At 64.3% G+C, this 17,187-nt stretch overlaps 1 protein-coding gene across 1 annotated transcript; it reads left to right on the top strand.

Moving 5' to 3' along the window:
• Positions 1-231: 231 nt before the first annotated feature.
• Positions 232-16,745, top strand: STX1A (syntaxin 1A). The gene is made up of 10 exons (XM_059414695.1): positions 232-338; positions 8,358-8,435; positions 8,642-8,741; positions 11,379-11,453; positions 12,141-12,214; positions 12,313-12,421; positions 12,514-12,587; positions 13,367-13,504; positions 14,932-15,042; positions 15,335-16,745. The coding sequence occupies exons 1-10, from the start codon at positions 309-311 to the stop codon at positions 15,410-15,412; spliced, it is 867 nt and encodes a 288-aa protein (XP_059270678.1). The 5' UTR covers positions 232-308; the 3' UTR covers positions 15,413-16,745.
• The last annotated feature ends 442 nt before the right edge of the window (positions 16,746-17,187 follow it).

Here is a 17,187-nt window from a genome sequence, read left to right as displayed (position 1 = left end):
GCGGAGCTGCTGGGCGGCTGAGCGCAGAGAGGGAGCGGGGGCTCTGGGGGCCCCATGCCTGTCAGGGATCACGCGGCGGGGGGCACGCGGGGGCACGGGGTCCCCCGGCTCCGACCCCGCTGCGGGCGCCGGGAGCCGCCGGGGCGGGGCGGGGCCGGGGGCGGCGGCTGGGCGGGGCCGGGCTGGGGGCTGGGCCGGGGTCCCGGGGGCCGGGGCGGGGCCGCGCTGGCGCTGCGCAGCCGCGGGGCGGCCGCCGCGCATGCGGGGCTCACACGGCTGCAGCCGGCGCCGCTGCCACTCCCGGGAGCATGAAGGACCGAACCCAGGAGCTCCGCACGGTGAGTCCGGCCCCCGCGCGCCGCCGCTCGCCGCCCGCGCCCCGCGCGCCGGCCGCTCCCCTCGTGGCCTCGGCGGCCACCCGGCGACAGCCCCCTGCGTCCCCGGCCGGGCGGGAGGGCGCGGCGCGGAGCCCGGGACCCCGACCCCCCTCCGGGTCCCGCCCCTCGGACCCACTGGCGGCCACGGGCTCGCGTGAGCTCGGCGCCGTGGGCCCGCGGGCTGGCGGCCGCAGCCCCGGGTCCCGGATAAACTTTCCCGCGCCCCCTTGTTTTGGGGGGTCGGAGGGCTATTACCGGATATCCGCGGCGGGACGGAAGGCTGACCTCGCCCGCGGCCCGCGGAGCTGGTCGCGTCTCTGTCTCCCCGCCCCACCCCCCGTAGTGCCGCATCACTGACCCTCCTGTCCCTCCGCACAGGTGGGGGCAGAGGGCGGGACCGCAGTGGCAAGGGGCCGGGGGCGGTCCCCTGCCCAGAGCCCAGCGGCGGGGCGCGCTGCGGAAACCGGGCCGCCGGGTGGGGCCGGGCCCCTCGGGCGGGCGCTGTCCCGCGGGGCGCCCCGCCGCCTCCGTCACCTGTAGCTCCCATCACCTGTGGCTCCCCACCCCCGTCGCGCTCGGGGGTAGGTGCCCGCCCCGGTCCCTGAGGGGTCGGATTCGCCCCCGGTCCACCTCGCTGGCTTCCCGGCAGCCCCGGCCCGCGGCGTTTTGAGATATTCCGGGGTTCCCTGGTCTGAGTCCAGCCTGAACCTATTTTTCCACCTGTGTCTGGGCCCCCGGGGTGTGGCTCCTGGGGCGGGGTTTGGGGGAAGTAAGAGGATGCGCAAAGGCTCTGACCAGACAGAGCCCACCCCTGACTGAGACCCCTGCCGCCTGCTCCTCACTCACCCCTACCCCCTCACCCCTGTCTCCCCTGGACTCTGACATTTATGAGGACGTTCTCACCTCTGCCCCCTTACAGATGGCAAGCCTGGGGGCATGTGGGGGCATTGAAGGAAATGAAGCCTGCCTGTGGGGAGGGGGGCATCAGGACTTTAGACCAAGCTGACTCTTGTCGGATCCCCTAGCTGACCACCATGCTGGCTGGCAGGTGCCCTGTCCACAGTGCTGATCTGGGGTGGGGGTGGGGCAGCTAGCTCACTGGCTCCTCTGAGCCCTCCCTCTGCTGCCCAACTCGGAGCCAGAGACCGAGGTCCTCATATGGAAAGTTTCAAGTGTACTTTGGGTTTTTGAGCCCCTGGCTTGACCTGTCTGTCCAGAGGCTCGCTGCATTTGTGCCCCATCTCTTCCATTGTACCACTCTTGTCTCCTAGGCAGCTGGAGCTGGGACCTGTACTCTCCTGCCTCCATCTCCCCCCTTGCTCTGGCTCAGACCCCCCCCCCCCCACCCTCCCAACAGACCTTTTATTCCTGGCCAAATGCCCAACTCCCAGGGTAAACCTCAGGAGGTTTCAAAGGAAGAAGATGGTCCCTCATGTCATATATGATGTCTAAACACTTCCCCCGCCAGCCCTTGCGGTTGCCCTCAAGCTTCCTGTGCTGTGTTGAGTCAGAAAGAATGTTATCTCGGCGATGAGTGGCTTTGCGGTGCACTGGCTGATGTTCGGGCGCCTGGTGGGTCAGACGGGAGTGTATGTGGGGACCAAGTGGTCAGGGGAACACAGTCCTTTACATGTGACAGGCTATCCGGCGTATCAGCGGTCCCCTCTCCTAAAGGGGAAACTGAGGCATAAGAGAGCAAATGGCACGCCTGGTAGCTCAAAAGGGACAGTAGAAAGGGGTTTTGTCCCAAAGACAGTCAGACTTAGGCCTGGCTGGGACTGGAGGCCCATGCGCGGGGCACGGGTTGTAGGGAGCTTGAACCCAGGACTGTTGCTCTGGGGTGTGTCTCCGCGACTCCCTCACCCCCATCCCCACACATATATACATAAACAGTAGCCTTGGGGCTCCCTTAGATGGCGAGGCCTGGCTTCTTCTCTAGACCCCACCCCGCAGGCATTCAGAGCCAGTGAAGGCTGCTGTCCTCATTGGCAGTTGGTCCTGCCCCCTGGGGGTTTCCGGCAGCCCCCAGGAGCCCACACAGGGTGGGGTCCTAGGCAAGTGGGGGGGGGGAACCTCTCATTCCCACAAGTCTCCCTCTGGGCCTTGGGTTCCCACCTGTGAAAGGAGAGATAAGAAAACCTAGAGCCCAGTGTCTCAAGGCAAGGGGTGGTCCCCCGAGTCTGACTCCATATTTAAGAGAGACCTTGAACCCCAGGAGTCAGAATCCCCAGGAACCGAGAGGCCGGCGTACAGGCTGGGCTGGACAGAGGTGGTGCTCGGGCCGGTGACTTGCAGCCCTGCCAGCCTCCCTCCCGCCTCCCGCTCCTCCTTCCACATCCAACGCCACCACATTTGGAAGGAAAGCAAAGGGAGCTTATTTATAAAAGTCACACTTGGGGAAGGAGCTGGCGCATTTCCTCAGCGCTCTGCAGGCCGGGCACAGCCCTCCAGCCGTCGCCAGCAGCCTCTCCTCACGCAGCTTATCCTGCGGTTGTGCACACGGAGCGAAGGGATCATCGGGGGCCCTCAGAGATCAGAAGGGCCACCCCGGGGTCTCAGAGGGGCAAGGACTAGCCCAGGGTCACAGAACCAGAGAGACTTAGGGCAAGATGCCCCCCACCGGGCAGCCCTACCTGGCATGCTGCTGCCTCCTTCCCCCCTATTCGGAGGCCTTCCTGGTTTTCTTTCTGCGATCTGGGAGCTCACCCACCCTTCCCGGGGTCCAGGAGGGGGTTTACCTTCGTGCTGAGCCCCATGCAGGACCTGGGGCCTGCCGCGGGAGCCAGAGGGCAGAGAGGAGGGAGCGCGGGGGCCGCCAGACCCCGGAAGAAGGGAACCTAGGGTGGCCCAGAGGGAGTTGGATAGAACTGGGGGGAGGGATCCACGTGAGTAAAGGCAGAGAGGCTGGAATGCCCATCCAGGAGAGGATGGGGGGTGGTCTGATGCCTGCTCACGGCGGTGGGGGGCGCAGGCCTGGGTGGGGAAGCCCACCCGTTCCCGCGTTCTCTCTCGCTGAGAGAAAAGAGACTGGGGGTCCTGGGCAACACCAGGCAGGTTCTTGCCTTAATCCCTCTTGCCCGTTTCACCCTACAGTGCACCTGGCCCGACCAGCCTTGCAGCGTGGAAGACTAGGGATGAAGAGTAGGCTTCCTCCCTCCCCTTAGCTCCCTGGGGTTTCCCAGAAGAAACAGTGGGTTTCTCTTCCAGAAGAAACCTGGGGTGCAGCCAGAATGATCTTCAGGGATGATCTAGTCTTTCCTCTTTCGCACATAGGAAAAGTGAGGTCTGGAAGGGGCCAGGGGTTTATCGAAGGTCCTATGGTGTGTTGTGGTTTGGGGCAGGAGGGTAGTGCGGGGCGGAAGCCGGCTCCTGTCCAGGTGGAGGCTGCCTCCTGCAGCTGCCCCGGGGCCCCCGCTCAGGGGCAAGGATCTGGAGGTGAAAGGCAGACACCAGGTGGGGAGGGGGCGGAGGGATCAGATGGGGGTGGGGGGAGCCCCTCTTTCCTGGAGACCCGGTTTGGCCTCACATGCCCCTGACTCAGCGCTGGGTCTCTCTGCTCTAGTGGTATTGACTTCGTCCGTCATCAAAAACAAGAAGGGGAAAAAAACGAGCCCTCGAGGCAGACAGCAGCCAACTCCTGCTCCAGAGGAATGAATCAACACAGGGGCTGGCCTCCCGACAGCCATCCCCAGGGACGGGCCTGGAGGCTGCTGGCCTCCAGCCTCTTAGAGGAATCACACTTCTGTTTCCAGGAAGGTATCCCGGAATCCTGGGCCTCCGCCAGCAGAGACCACCGGGGCTGTCTGGCCTCCTCTGGAAGTGCAGGGCTTCTGGCCAGGGCGGCCTTCATCCTGGATGGCTTGTCCCAGAGGCCTCACGAGGCCAGAGCCTATCAGAGAGGAGAAAGATCAGACCACTGGTTCTCAACCCCGGGGTGGGGGGCTTTTTAAAAACTTAGCCTTACCAGCCCCAAACCCCTAAATTCTGATTCCGTCTCTCTGGGTAGAATCTTGGAAGCTGGGTTTTGGGTTTTGGGGTTTTTTTTAAGCCTTCCAAGGGATCATGGTGCTGGACCAGGGTTAAGACCTAGTGAAAAGGACACCGCAACAAGTCAAATGTTGGAGGAAGAGGAAGAAAGTAGATGTACCTGGTTTCTGATCTGGGGGGACCCTTGGGAATGGGGGGTTTCAGAGGAGGAGCTCAGGAGAATGAGGCAGAACCTAGTTTGGGCCAGATGGCTGGTAGGTTGCTCAGATGATGACGGGCTAGGTTTGTCCTGAAGATGCTTGCCGCCCCACCAGGTCCAGCTGCCACCTCAAGTCCCCAGTCCAGGCCAGCCCTCTTTCTGGTGCTGTGACTGTCACTCACAGAGGGCGAGCAGGTTTTCAAGGGAGCTGGGCTCCTCAGGATTCTAAACCATCTGGGTGCTCCCTTGGTGCGTGTCAGTGATGCCCGCCCTGAACACCCCCAGGACACGAGGACATGCCAGCCCAGTTCCTACTTCGCTTTGGGTCCAAGTGTGTCTGGGCTTGGGGCTTGTCATTTATTTAGATTCCAGTGAAACTTGGCTGGGATCTTAGTTAATCTGGGCGATGTCTCTAGAAAGGTGCCACAGGGCTCCGGCTTAGATACGGACGAGGTTGCAGGGAGCCCCAGAGTCATGAGCCATCAGATTCTCACCTACTGGAACAAGGATCAGAACAAATGAAGACATTAAGCAAAAAAAGTCCTTCCCTTGAGCCTAAAATCCAACCAAGTAGACAGGGGTGGGTAAGGGCTTGGGGCTTTTCTGGCCAGGAAGTGCTGTATGATCACTTATACTGATCTCTGGTTGCATTAATGAAGGTAGACCACATAAAAAGAGGGAGGGGATGGGTCAGCTCTTTGGTACCGCTTAGACCACCATGAACAACAGATTGAGTTTATATCATGTACCGCAGAAGAAGAGAGAGGCTGAACCAAACAAGTCTGGGGCAGGGGTTGCAACTTAATTTAGGGTCCCAGGAGAGATGTGAGGGGAAGGGAATGGTCAGCTTGAGGAGGAGAACCCAGGGAAGGTGTGGATGCTGCCGTCAGATCTCTGGCAAGTCCAGCCAAGGGAAAGGGCACCAACAGGTTCTTCATGGCTTAGGGCCACAAGAAAGGGACAGTTGGGGCAGCCCAAGGTAGGCAGAGCTGCCTGGGGAAGTCTCGTGAGCTCACCATCACAGGAGGTATGCAAGCTGAGGCCAAGATGGCTTTTCATTGCGTGGCTGTGGTTCCAGTCGAGATGTGAACAGTGTGTGGGGAACCAGAGGAGCGAGATACTGACCTGGGGGAGGCTTCTGGAAGGAGGTGGCATGGAAGGATGGCAGGAGTGTCTGCTCCGTGGAATCAGCATTCCAGGCGGAGGGAATTGCACTGGGGCGGGGAAGACAGCGGGTAGGTTGTGGAGGCAGGGAGGTGGTTTAGGTGGGGTGTACCAGGGTCTGGTTTCAGGCTGCGCCAGCGAGGTGGCGAGGGGCAGTGGGTACAAAGTCCTGTGGAGGAGGAAGCTCCAGGACGTGGTAAGGAAGGGGTCCCCACGGAGAATCCCCTCCAGGTTTTGCTTGGAGTCACCACTGCTGTGACCCGGGCTGCGAATTCAGGCCCTCAGTCCTCCGAGTGGCTTTGGGGCCAATCCGAGTGCCATCTTCGGGGAGTAGCCCAGCCTGGGAGCCCCAGTCAGGCCGTGGCCCCTGGTGTCGCCTTCCTCAGCTCTGCCCTTATGGCCTGGGGGTCGGGCGGAGAGTGTGAGCGGCCTTCCTGCCAACCTTGTGTGGGAGAAACTCCCCGACTCCAGCTGCCAGATTTCTGGGGAGGCCCAGGAGGGGGCAGGTCGGAGCTGCTGGATGCTGGAGAAGATCCATCCTTGTTTGACGGACGGGCGGGCAAGCCGGGGCCCAGGCCGAGCAGCGGCCCAGATCCCAGGGGTCTCTGGAAACTCTGATGCCCTTGTCTTTGGCCCTCGCTGGTCATTACTGTTCTTGGGAGAGGTCCTGGAACGTTCTCCTTCTGTCCTGTCCTGTCCATCCCTCTGCTTCTCTAGATGCCAGGAAAGACAGACAGGGCAGGCCGCTGAAGGGCAGGAGTTCTGGGGCCACCTCCCAACCTAGCAGGCTGCCCCGGAGGGGGACCTGGGCTCCTCCAGACTGCACTCTGCCTCGGTTTCCCTAAGGAGTGCTCCTCTAGCTTAGGTCCTGCTCCTGGCAGGGTTCAAAAGTGTGGAAACGGCTTCTAGATTCTCTTTGTCTATAGGTGGGCTTGGCTGGGGGGAGGGGGCCACCTGGTAGCAGCCACAGGCACTTGTGGGAGCAAGGATTTATTTTAGCTGCTGGGGGAGGAGGTGTGATCTCCTGATGAGGGGGCCTGTGAGAGCCGCCTCTGCCTCCGTAAAGCTCCCAGCCAACCCCTCTGCTGTCTGGTCCCTCTCTGGGGGGGCAGTGGGACCCCAGGAGCCCCAGGGGCCCAGCCCTTTACGGAACATGCGGTGCCTTCCCACCTTCCTCAACCTGCTGTCCCTGCGGCCAGGCGTCCCTGTCCCCACCGCACACAGGAGCAAACAGACTCAGAGGGCACGTCCCTCAGCCAGTCCCTGTCTGTGCTGGGCGCAGAACCTGGGTCCCTCCGCAGCAGGCCAGCTGGGCCCAGCCTCCGGGTCCACCAGCTTCCCCATCCCTCAACCGCTGCCTGGTCCTTGACCTGGACCCTGACACAAGAGAGACCAAGGTGAAGGCCAGTGCTGAGCCTGCTCGCACCTCCTCCCATGGGTGCCGGGACCTGAAGGGCTGTGATCAAGCCCGATAACCCCAGCGCGAGGGGGCCCCTGGCCTTGGCCGTGGAGAGGGACTTGCCCTGGCCAGCAGAGCGGGCTGCCCCTGGCGATTCGGAGGCGTGTAAGGCGGACAGGGGCGAGCGCGGCCGGCACACTGGGAGTCACAGGTGTAATTACTCAGCCCCATTGTGGGTGGCTTTTGTCCGGCCGCTCCCAGGGTGGCGGGGTGGGGCCTAGGGCAGGCCCCCAGCCAAGCGACATGACTGGCCTCTCGGGCTGGGGGGGCCCAGCTCTGGGCCTGTAGGGAAGGAGCATGGAGGTCCGATGTCACGCGCGGCGGGGAGAGCTGGGTTCCCAGGCCTGCTTCAGGCACTGTGGGACGGCGCCGCAGTCTGAGCCCGCCTGCCTTCGCCGAGGCAGGTATGGATGGCCTGGCACCCAGGCTGCCCACGCCTGGACTGCCCCCCACACCCCCCACCCCCTGCCAGAAAGGAGCTTGGGAACTTTGGGCTCCATCCTACTTAAAACCACTGGGGAAGGGGGGGTGCACCTGGGTGGCTCAGTGGGTTAAGCCTCTGCCTTCAGCTCAGGTCATGATCTCAGGGTCCCGGGATCGCGTCCCGCGTCGGGCTCTCTGCTCAGCGGGGAGCCTGCTTCCTCCTCTCTCTCTGCCTGCTTCTCTGCCTACTTGTGATCTGTCAGATAAATAAATAAAATCTTTTAAAAAAACCCAACCTGTCGGGACTAGGAAGTACAGAAGGCCAGCTTCTAGGCAGCGTGTCCCAGGCAAGGTCCGTGAGTTGGGGCCGCTGGCCAGGGGGCCAAGCGTTTCCAGCTGCCCCCTAGGGTGAGGGCCCCGGTTCTGTGGGAAAGGGGCAAGCAGCTGGGCAGGGGAAGGAGTCCTTGGCCTAGAGGTAGAGACTGGGCCCTGTCACCAACTTGACAGGCAGGGCCTCTGTCCTTACGCTGGGGCCTCAGGGGTCCTCCAGGTCTCACTGTGGCTGGGAGCTGGGGCACAGCCAGACCTTGTCCCTGCCAAGAGAACAGAGCACAGAGGGCGGCAGTCAGGGCCCCGGAGCCGAGCCCGCCAGCCTCCTGCATATGATGCCGGGCAGTTTGCAGTCTCAGGCCCGGCGGGACCCCGTGGGGCCGCCGCCGTTCCACTCACGTGCGCACACCCCGCACAGGCCAAGGACAGCGATGATGATGACGATGTCACTGTCACAGTGGACCGGGACGGCTTCATGGATGAGTTCTTCGAACAGGTGGGAGCCAGCACACCCCACGCCCTCGAGTACACCGCGAGACCTTGGAGGCGGGGCGGGGGGGGGACACCCACGTCACACCCCCCACCCCCACCCGAAGCCTGGTCCAGCCCCTCTGAACCTGACCGCCAGCCTCAGTCTGGTCCAGCCCCGGGGCCCACGAGCGCCCTCCCCGGTCTCCTCCTGACCGAGGCCCCGGCGCACAGGTGGAGGAGATCCGAGGCTTCATCGACAAGATCTCGGAGAACGTGGAGGAGGTGAAGCGGAAGCACAGCGCCATCCTGGCCTCCCCCAACCCCGACGAGAGTGAGTGTGAGGGACCCAGGCAGCGGGGGGGCTGGGGGGCCGGGAGGGGGCGGCGTCCTGCCGGGGAGGGGCTCCTGGATCCCCAGCACCCGCACTGCTGGGCCTGCCCGGCGCGCGGAGGGCCCCGTGGAAAGCTCCAGGGAACGCAGCTGGCCCGGGGCAGGGGTCAGTGCCCAGTATTCCCCGCTGGCCCCGGGTCTCCACCCAGGCTGGCATGGGTGGACCGACCTTGGGCCAGGTAAGCTGGGTCAGGGGGTGCTGCCCGGCTCAAAAGGAAGCCTCTCTGCCCAGCCCCTCCCCTTCGCAAGCCTCCCGGGGGAGCAGATGGCCGCGCCGAGCCTCAGCGCCGTGGGAGGGTGAGCCGGCCAAGCGGGAGGAGCTTCCGGAAGGAGCTAGCAGCCCTGGCACCTGGCCACTGGTACCCCGGAGCCGGGCCTTCCCAGGGCTCCAGGAAGTCACCTTCCTCCTGCACACGGGGAGCCTCTGTGTGTCTGCATTGTACTCTGTCCCCAGACATGCCCCCCAACCCTCCTGTCGCCGTTCCTGGCGAGGTATTGGTGACTGCCTAGCCCTGTGCCGGGCTGACGGCACGCAGGTCCCAGGTGCCTTCCCCGCGGCCCTGGGGAGGCAGTGACAGTGCGGGCGCGCAGGCCTGGACCTGAGCGGGTGTGCTCTGCTCCTGCCGGCTGGCCTCCTTCCCACCCCCACTCCAGCCCAGGGGGCCCCAAGAATGCAAGGGGGAGGGTCCCGGCCCTGGATGGCCCACAGGAAGCCCTTAGGGCTGGGTTTGCGTGTGGCCTCCTGCTGCGTCTCCCTATCCCTGACCCCTCGGCCCCCCCTGCAGGCATCCTCAAGCCCCCCAGAAGAAATCTCTCCGCAGCCCCCAGAGTGCACTGGAACTGGAGGCCAGGGCCAAGCCGAGCTGGCCCAGGCCCTTAGAAAGCGATATGAGTCTGCTGGGAGCCGGGAGCCTGCCCCAGGAATGGGTGGGAAGGAGACGGGGCCCCTCCAAGCCAGGGCCCGAGTTCAGTGTGGCCGTCGCGCGCTGCCCCTCTCCCCAGAGACTTGTCTCAGGTAGCAATGTGTGACGTCATACGTCTTCACACACGCGTGTGTGAGTCTGGGTGTGTCCCCGTGTGGGTCCCTCCTGCTGAGGGCCGGAAGGGGGCTGACAACCGGTGCAGAGTGCTGCAAAGAGCTGCGGCCCTCCCCTGCTGGTGGACAGGCCGAGCGTGGGGCCACAGAGACACCAGTTCCTTCCTCTTGTCGCACCTTCTGCACAAGGTGTCCCCACGTCAGTCAGTAGCAACCGGCTCGGAACTGCCACTGTGAGCCAAGCAGTCAGGACTGGCCGGCGGTCACTGATGAGGGCAGGGGGCTCCCCGGTAAGGCTTCCAGACCAGAGGGAGCAGTTTCCGGGGAAGGACAGCAGCGAGGGGGCGGCTTTCCCCAGGCCGAGGCCTGCTCTGCCTTCCCTGGGGGCTGCCATCTGGGCTGGGCTGTTTTGGGTCTGAGCAAAAGAGGCAGAGACATCAGAGCAGCTGATAACCAAGTTTCCTTTGTTTGTAAGAAAGAGGCGCCTCCTCCACTCCCTGAAGTCCCCTACCTCACGACCTACTTAGGAGGTACCCCCCAACGGATCAACTGCTGTAAATGCTCCTCCCCCGCCCCCAGGAGGGGCCCAGCCCCAGAGGAAACTAAGGCTCCCTCAGGAGCTCCGTGGTTTCTCCAGGAAGTCCGAGTCCCGGGGTTGCCCGGAGGCTGGGGGCGCTGTCACCAACACCCCAGAGGGAAGCAGCCACCTGGCCCCACTCGGCCAGCCTGCCACTTGCGGGGGGTGGAGCAAGCTGGGAACCCCCAGGTCTTCTGCCAGCTTTAGAGAGAGGTTCCAGTCGGAGCAAGGGCCAGAAACACTAGGCTGTGGCCTTCCCCCAGCGTCACTGTCACAGGACTGGCCACCTGCTGCCCCAGGGCTAACCATGTGCCAGGGGGCTGGCCTCTCTGAGCCTCTCTCCGCCAGCTCCGTCCAGGCCTGGTGCCTCGTGCCCCCAGCCGCCCATTGGGCATCCAGCGCTTGCTCTCCTCTGAGCTCAGCACCTGGGAAAGGGCACCCAGTAGAAGGTCTGCCCCACTTAGGGGGCTCCGTTGACGGGGGCTTGCTTCAGCCTCCCCGGCCCCTGGCTCTGTCCCCCTACTGGCTGGACATCTGGCCCCCCTGGCCCCCCAGAGCTACCAGGTAACTCTAGGTGAGCCCGCAGCGCCCCCCCCCTTTCGACTCAGGCAAGCATCAAGTCAGTGTTCCCCAGCGCCAACTCCAGCATCGCCAGCTGCTCCACAATTATTTCTGCCTTAAATTTAGACCCATCTGTTATCTGCAGGGGGTGGCAGAGCCAGTGAAGGAGGAGGGGAGGCTCCTTGGAAGGCAGCACGGAGGGGGTGAGGCTGCAGCTGGCGTGGTCCCGGCCCAGCAGCAGAGGGGCAGGCAGAGCCTTAGCCGGGGCCAGGGGGGAGACCCGGGACCCAGGGTCTGCCCGGAGCCCCGCGACGGAGCCCCCTGTGCCAGGGGCTGAGCCTGACTGTCAGGCAGCAGTGGGGGCGCCCCGGGGCATCTACCCTCTGCCCCTTCCACCTCCCCAGAGACGAAGGAGGAGCTGGAGGAGCTCATGTCCGACATAAAGAAGACCGCAAACAAAGTTCGCTCCAAGTTAAAGAGTGAGTCCGGGCTCCACCCGGGCCCTGGCTGGAGGTGGGGGGCGCGCCGGGCCCACTCCCTCTGCGTCCCACGGGTCTCCCCAGCTCGGAGCGGGCCGTTGGGTCTCGCTTTCCTTCATGAGGGTGCACTGCTACCTGGTAAGGCTTGTTTGCACCGGGCTTCACTCTGGGAATGTCCCCACTTAAGCTAAAGAGGGTTCAAGGTATGGCCAGCACCGCGTTTGTGGGAGTGCAGAGGTGCACGGGCGCAGGGACCAAGGGCCTGCAGCTTGGGGCCACCAGGTCCTCCCCGGCTGGCCCTTCCTTCCTGAGCAGAAGGCAGGGTGGGCCTGAGCTGCCAGACCTAGTGCGTGGTAGGCACACACATACACGCTCACGCACACACACACACACACACACACACACACACAGCTTGCAGTGTGCCTGAGGCCTCACGGGTGTGCATATGTGCACACGCCGAAACCCGCAGCGTGCCCGGATGGGCCCCTGGCGACCCTTCCCCAGTGTCTGGTGCGTCCTGTTCCTTTGCTTCCCGTGACCACCGCCCCCACGCCCAGTCCACACTAGACCCTCCCCAGGGGAGGTCTGGAGCAGATCCTGGGTGTGTGGGTCCAAGAGGGAGAAGACAGTGGCGAGGCAGACAGGTCGTGGCTCAGCGCCCCCCCCCTCCCCGCCCCGTCCGCCCAGGCATCGAGCAGAGCATCGAGCAGGAGGAAGGCCTCAACCGCTCATCCGCGGACCTGAGGATCCGAAAGACACAGGTGCTGCTGGGGGTGTCCGGGGTGGGCTGGTGGGCGCTGGACGCCCTGGGGCTCTGTGGAGCTGGGCCTGACACCTGCATTCCCACGTCACGCCCTAGCACTCCACGCTGTCCCGCAAGTTTGTGGAGGTCATGTCTGAGTACAACGCCACGCAGTCTGACTACCGTGAGCGCTGCAAGGGGCGCATCCAGAGGCAGCTGGAGATCAGTGAGCTCGCGGGGTGGGGTGGGGTGGGGTGGGGGCAGGGCTGGGGCCGAACCCTGCGGGTGTGCAGGGCTCAGTGCGATCCCTGCTTGCAGCCGGCCGGACCACGACCAGCGAGGAGCTGGAGGACATGCTGGAGAGTGGAAACCCAGCCATCTTTGCTTCCGGGGTGAGTGTAAGCCACCCACCGCCACCGCCAGCCCACCGCACCCCGGCAGGGACCCCTGGTGTGTGTGCCCAAGCTGGGCCTGGGCTGTCTGTGGACACAGCCACCTTGAGAGGCCAGTTTCAGGGATGGCAGAGTCCCAGAGGAAAAGGGCCCGGACTGAGGCCACACGGATCTTAGTGGCACAGGTAGAATGAAGACCACCGTCTCCTGGTTCCTCAGTCCAGGGAAGTGGGTCCCCTTCCTTGCTTCTCTGGTTTGCCCCTGGCCAGAGGCTCCTTCCACCGTCCTCAGGGCCTTGTTCCTCCTCCTGGGAGACATCGTGCCCTTGGCCAGCTCTACATTTAAGTGACACTTGAGCAAGGGGCTTCCCGAAGGAGGCGGCCTGCAGAGTGGAAGGCAGCTAGGGGCTGTGGGTTCCAGGAGAGAAGGCAGGAGTAGTTGCCCTCTGGGAGGCTGGCTGGAGGGCGGGGGCGGGGGGAGGGAGAGAGGAGGTTCAAGGCCTGGGTCCTCGGGGGCTGTCACCTTGGCCTCCCTACAAGGCTGCTGAGCAGTGACTATGTGGTGGGCACAGGGGGCTTCACGTTAACACTGAGACGTCCGTCCCAGAGAGATCCAGTAACAGCTAATAGGAACCGAGCGGGAAGTGGCGGAGCGCTGTGGCTGGGAGGGAGCAGTCACGGTCCCCCATCCCTGCTGCTGTTCTGGCCGAGGCCCCCTGCCCTGCCCGAGGCCCGACGCGGCAGGTTCCCAGGTCACAGCCCACTGCTCCCACCCTCTAGATCATCATGGACTCCAGCATCTCAAAGCAGGCCCTGAGCGAGATTGAGACACGGCACAGTGAGATCATCAAGCTGGAGAACAGCATCCGGGAGCTGCACGACATGTTCATGGACATGGCCATGCTTGTGGAGAGCCAGGTGAGAGCCCGGGCCCGGGGCCCTCGGCCCGCCAGCCCCCAGCAGCCCCCAGGGCTGCACTAACCCCCACCCTTTCTGCCTGACACGCTGCCCTGCCCGGGAGGGACCGAGTCTCCAGGTAACTCACCCACCCCCGCTGTTGAAACCACCTCTGGGGCTGGGCCCACCTGAAGGACCCTTGTCCTTTGCATGGCTCTGCTTGGCCCACCAGGCCCCGCATGGCCCCGCATGGGCCCCCACCCAGCCTTGTCCAACTCACCAGCCGTTTGTCTCGGAGGCACAGTTGACGGCTGCCTTCTCGGGAGCCGGAAGTACAGCAGCGACTAGGACAGCGGGGTCGGGGTGGGGGGGCGCTGCTTCCTGGAGCTAATGTCTGTGGGGTAGGAGGGCAGCAGAAGGGAGTGACGAATGGAATGTTCTCTGGTTGTGCCGGGTGTTCAGGAGAGGTTAGCAGGAGGCAGTGAGATAAAGCGGGGCTTCTCCAACTCGAAAACGCCCAGGAATCACTTGGAGGAGCTTGGAGGTTTCCTAGTCCCCATTCCCAGAGATTGGTAGGTTGGAGGGTGGCCGGAGAATTTGCATTTCTAACAGGCTGGAGGCTGTTGGTACTAGTCCCAGGGCCACACTTAAGGTAACACCGTAACGTCCCTGCGGTGGCTGCTTTGGATGGGGGTGGTCAGGGAAGGCCTCTCTGAGGAGGTGGCCTTTGAGCTTGGAAGACTTCCGGGTGAGAAGAGCGGGACCAGCAGAGCCCAGTCCCGAGACTGGCAAGAGCCAGGCTCACTGAGGAGGTCGTGCAGCTGGAGCTCGGGGGGTAGTGAAGGTGAGGCAAACGGGGTGCTGGCCTTCTGGATTTCCCGAAGTGTGGGTGTGGTGTGAGCCGAGTCAGGAAGCCGGGAGGCCACCAGGAGGCTGCTGGGGCGGAGACCATGGCGACACCAGCAGGACACCGGCAGGGGCAGTGGACTCGGAGAGCGCGGCCGCTTGTCACGGCACCGCTGATGGTAGTCTCGGGCAGCATCCTGGTGGGAGCGGCCTTGGGGGGCTGCTGGGACCAGATTACGGGGCCCAGGAGGGCTAGGGGCGTAGGCAGGGATCCTTGGATGTTGAAGACCGAAGTCAGCCGGAGCGCAGTGGAACCTGCATGTCTGCGAGGAGGGAGCGGGACCCTGTCCCAGTACCTGCTGCCGCCCCTGCCTCCCCCGCCTCTCCCGGCCCCGGCTGAGCACCCTCTGCATGGTCTGCACCCCTTTGGCTGGAACTGCATGGCCCAGCCCCTCCCCGGGAGCCTGGCCTGAGGGGCACAGGTGACAGGCTGCACCCCATCCTTCTCACGCCCCCACTTTTCTTTCTCTGACCTCAGGGTGCTTCCCCAGAGCCCTGCCCTGAGGGGGGCCGGCTAGAGCTCACGGGCGCCGGCCCCGCAGGGAGAGATGATCGACAGGATTGAGTACAACGTGGAACATTCGGTGGACTACGTGGAGAGGGCCGTGTCTGACACCAAGAAGGCCGTCAAGTACCAGAGCAAGGCACGCCGGGTCAGTAGCCCCCTCTGCCCCTCGGAGCCCTGGGGACCACCGCGGAGCCCTCCCCACTCTGCCTTGACCCCATCTCTGGGCTCTGACCGGACCCTGACCCCGAGGCCTTCAGCTCCCCACAGCCACTGCCTCCCTGGGTACATTCCAGGCGGCACCTTCCCCAGTTCCAATTCTGATCCTTGTCCCCGGGCCCCCCGTCCTCAGCCCCCCTTCAGGGACCCCTCTCCCTGGGTGCCCTGGCCCCGAGCCTCCCCTGAGTCTGAGGCTGCCCCTTCCCGCCCGCCCCGTGCAGAAGAAGATCATGATCATCATCTGCTGCGTGGTCCTGGGCATCGTCATCGCCTCCACCTTCGGAGGCATCTTCGGGTAGAAGCCACCCCACCCGCCGCTCCGCTTGGGACGGTCTGTCTGCCCTCGGGAGGCCCGCTGGCTGCCGCCGCCTTCTGGCTCAGAGCCCCTTCCTTCCCACCCGGTACCGCTCCTTTCTCGGCCGTAGGGCCCTCCGTACCCCCGCCCTGAGCCGTCGTGTGCATGATCTCTGTGACCGTGTGTGTCTGTACCGAGGAGCCAGTGGGTGGGGGCAGGTCCGCAGGGAACAGACTCCGGCCCTGGCCCAGGCCGCCTCACCCCTCCTGGGTCAAGCTGCCCAGGGTAGCCATGCTCCCCTTCCCGTGCCGCCCGCAGTCCCAGTCCAGCCCAGGGTCTGCCCTCTCCTGGGACCAGGGTGCTCGGTGGACCCCCAACCTTGCCTCCTCCTCAACGGCCCATCCGCCCTGACCTCTGTACTCTCCAGCTGTCCCCCAAAGCCGAGCCCTCTGAGGGGTGGGGGCCAGCTGGCCACATGGTGCTGCTTTTCAGGTCAGGGGAGGGGTGGCCCTGAGAGACAGCCCAGCTCTAAGCCTCTAACAGCTCATCACTGCCAGGGAGGCTCAGGGTGTCGTGGCCAGGTGGCTTCAGGTGGCTTCTGGCTCGTCAAGACCAGGCTCCCTCCCCGGCCTAGGGGCACAGGCCAGCAGGTCTTGGCTGCCTCTTCCTCCCTTCCCACATTCCTACAGCCCCAGGAACAACCCCTCCGGGCTGTGCCTGACCCCAGGTAACATTCTGGAGAGGTCGTCCGGTGCCTGGTTTCCAGCACCCTTCGAGCTCGGGAGGCAGATGGGGCCCGCCGGGCCTCTGCCCTGGCCGGAGCCCACACCCTGCGCCAGCCACCGTCCCCGGCCGGCCTGTCAGGTTCTCAAGCCATCGTGTGTTGCATGTTTGGGACAGGGGTCCCTGCTCTCTTGTGCCCTGGAAAGTCAGACGTCACTTCAGGCTACAGTCACGTCCTGCCCTTGCTGTCCCCCCACGGACATGCCACGTGGGTGTCTGGCGTCTGGGATGCAGGACTCGGCCGCCAGCCAGGGAGGCGGACCGCCCTCCTCCCCGTCTCGGGGCTTCTCCAGTCAGAATCGTGCCCCCACCCGAGAGCCCGCCCCCTCCCTGATTGGCTGGGAGTGTGCCTGCGAGTGCATGCGGCGGGGGCGGGGCCGCGGCCGGGCCCCGCCTCCCCTCAGCTCTGCTCCTGCCCAGTGACTGTGACCGCCGTCCGTGTTGCCTTCTTGAACAGCGACTTCCCTCCCCTCCTTCACCCCCTCACCAAAGGTCTTGGTACAACCAGCTGCCCATTTTGTGAAATTTTTATGTAGAATAAACATTTGTATCTGTACCCTGCCTCTGCTCTGGATTTGTCGCTGTCCCGGTCTTGGAACTTCTTCGGGCTCCGCGTGCAGAGCATGGACAGGAAGGAGGGACCGGGGCAGAGGATCCCCCGTCCTCCCTCCCCTTCAGCCTCCAGATCCTCGGGCCCCTCCGCCCCAGCCTGAACGTCTCCACTCCTGCTGGAAGCCTGATGCCCGCACTCTGCACTGCGGGCCCAGAGCTCTCCCCTCCCCCGATTTTCCCAGAAGTCACAAGCAACCCAGAGCAAGACTTGCCTGCCCTCTGACCACTGGAAATCGGACAGGAGACAGGCCCCAAAGGCAACCACGTGCTGGGCCAGTCAGCAGTTGGTGCAGCTCAAGGCCAAGGTCAGCCCAGGCCATAGGCTGGATGATGCCTTTAACCGAGGGGCAGCCAGAAGCTGGGCGATGGCCTCAGGTCAGCGGG

Source organism: Mustela nigripes, chromosome 11 (assembly GCF_022355385.1).
Source record: "Mustela nigripes isolate SB6536 chromosome 11, MUSNIG.SB6536, whole genome shotgun sequence".
Lineage (NCBI taxonomy): Eukaryota > Metazoa > Chordata > Mammalia > Carnivora > Mustelidae > Mustela > Mustela nigripes.
Note: the sequence above shows the minus strand (reverse complement) of the source record. Positions and strands in the feature narration are given on the sequence as shown.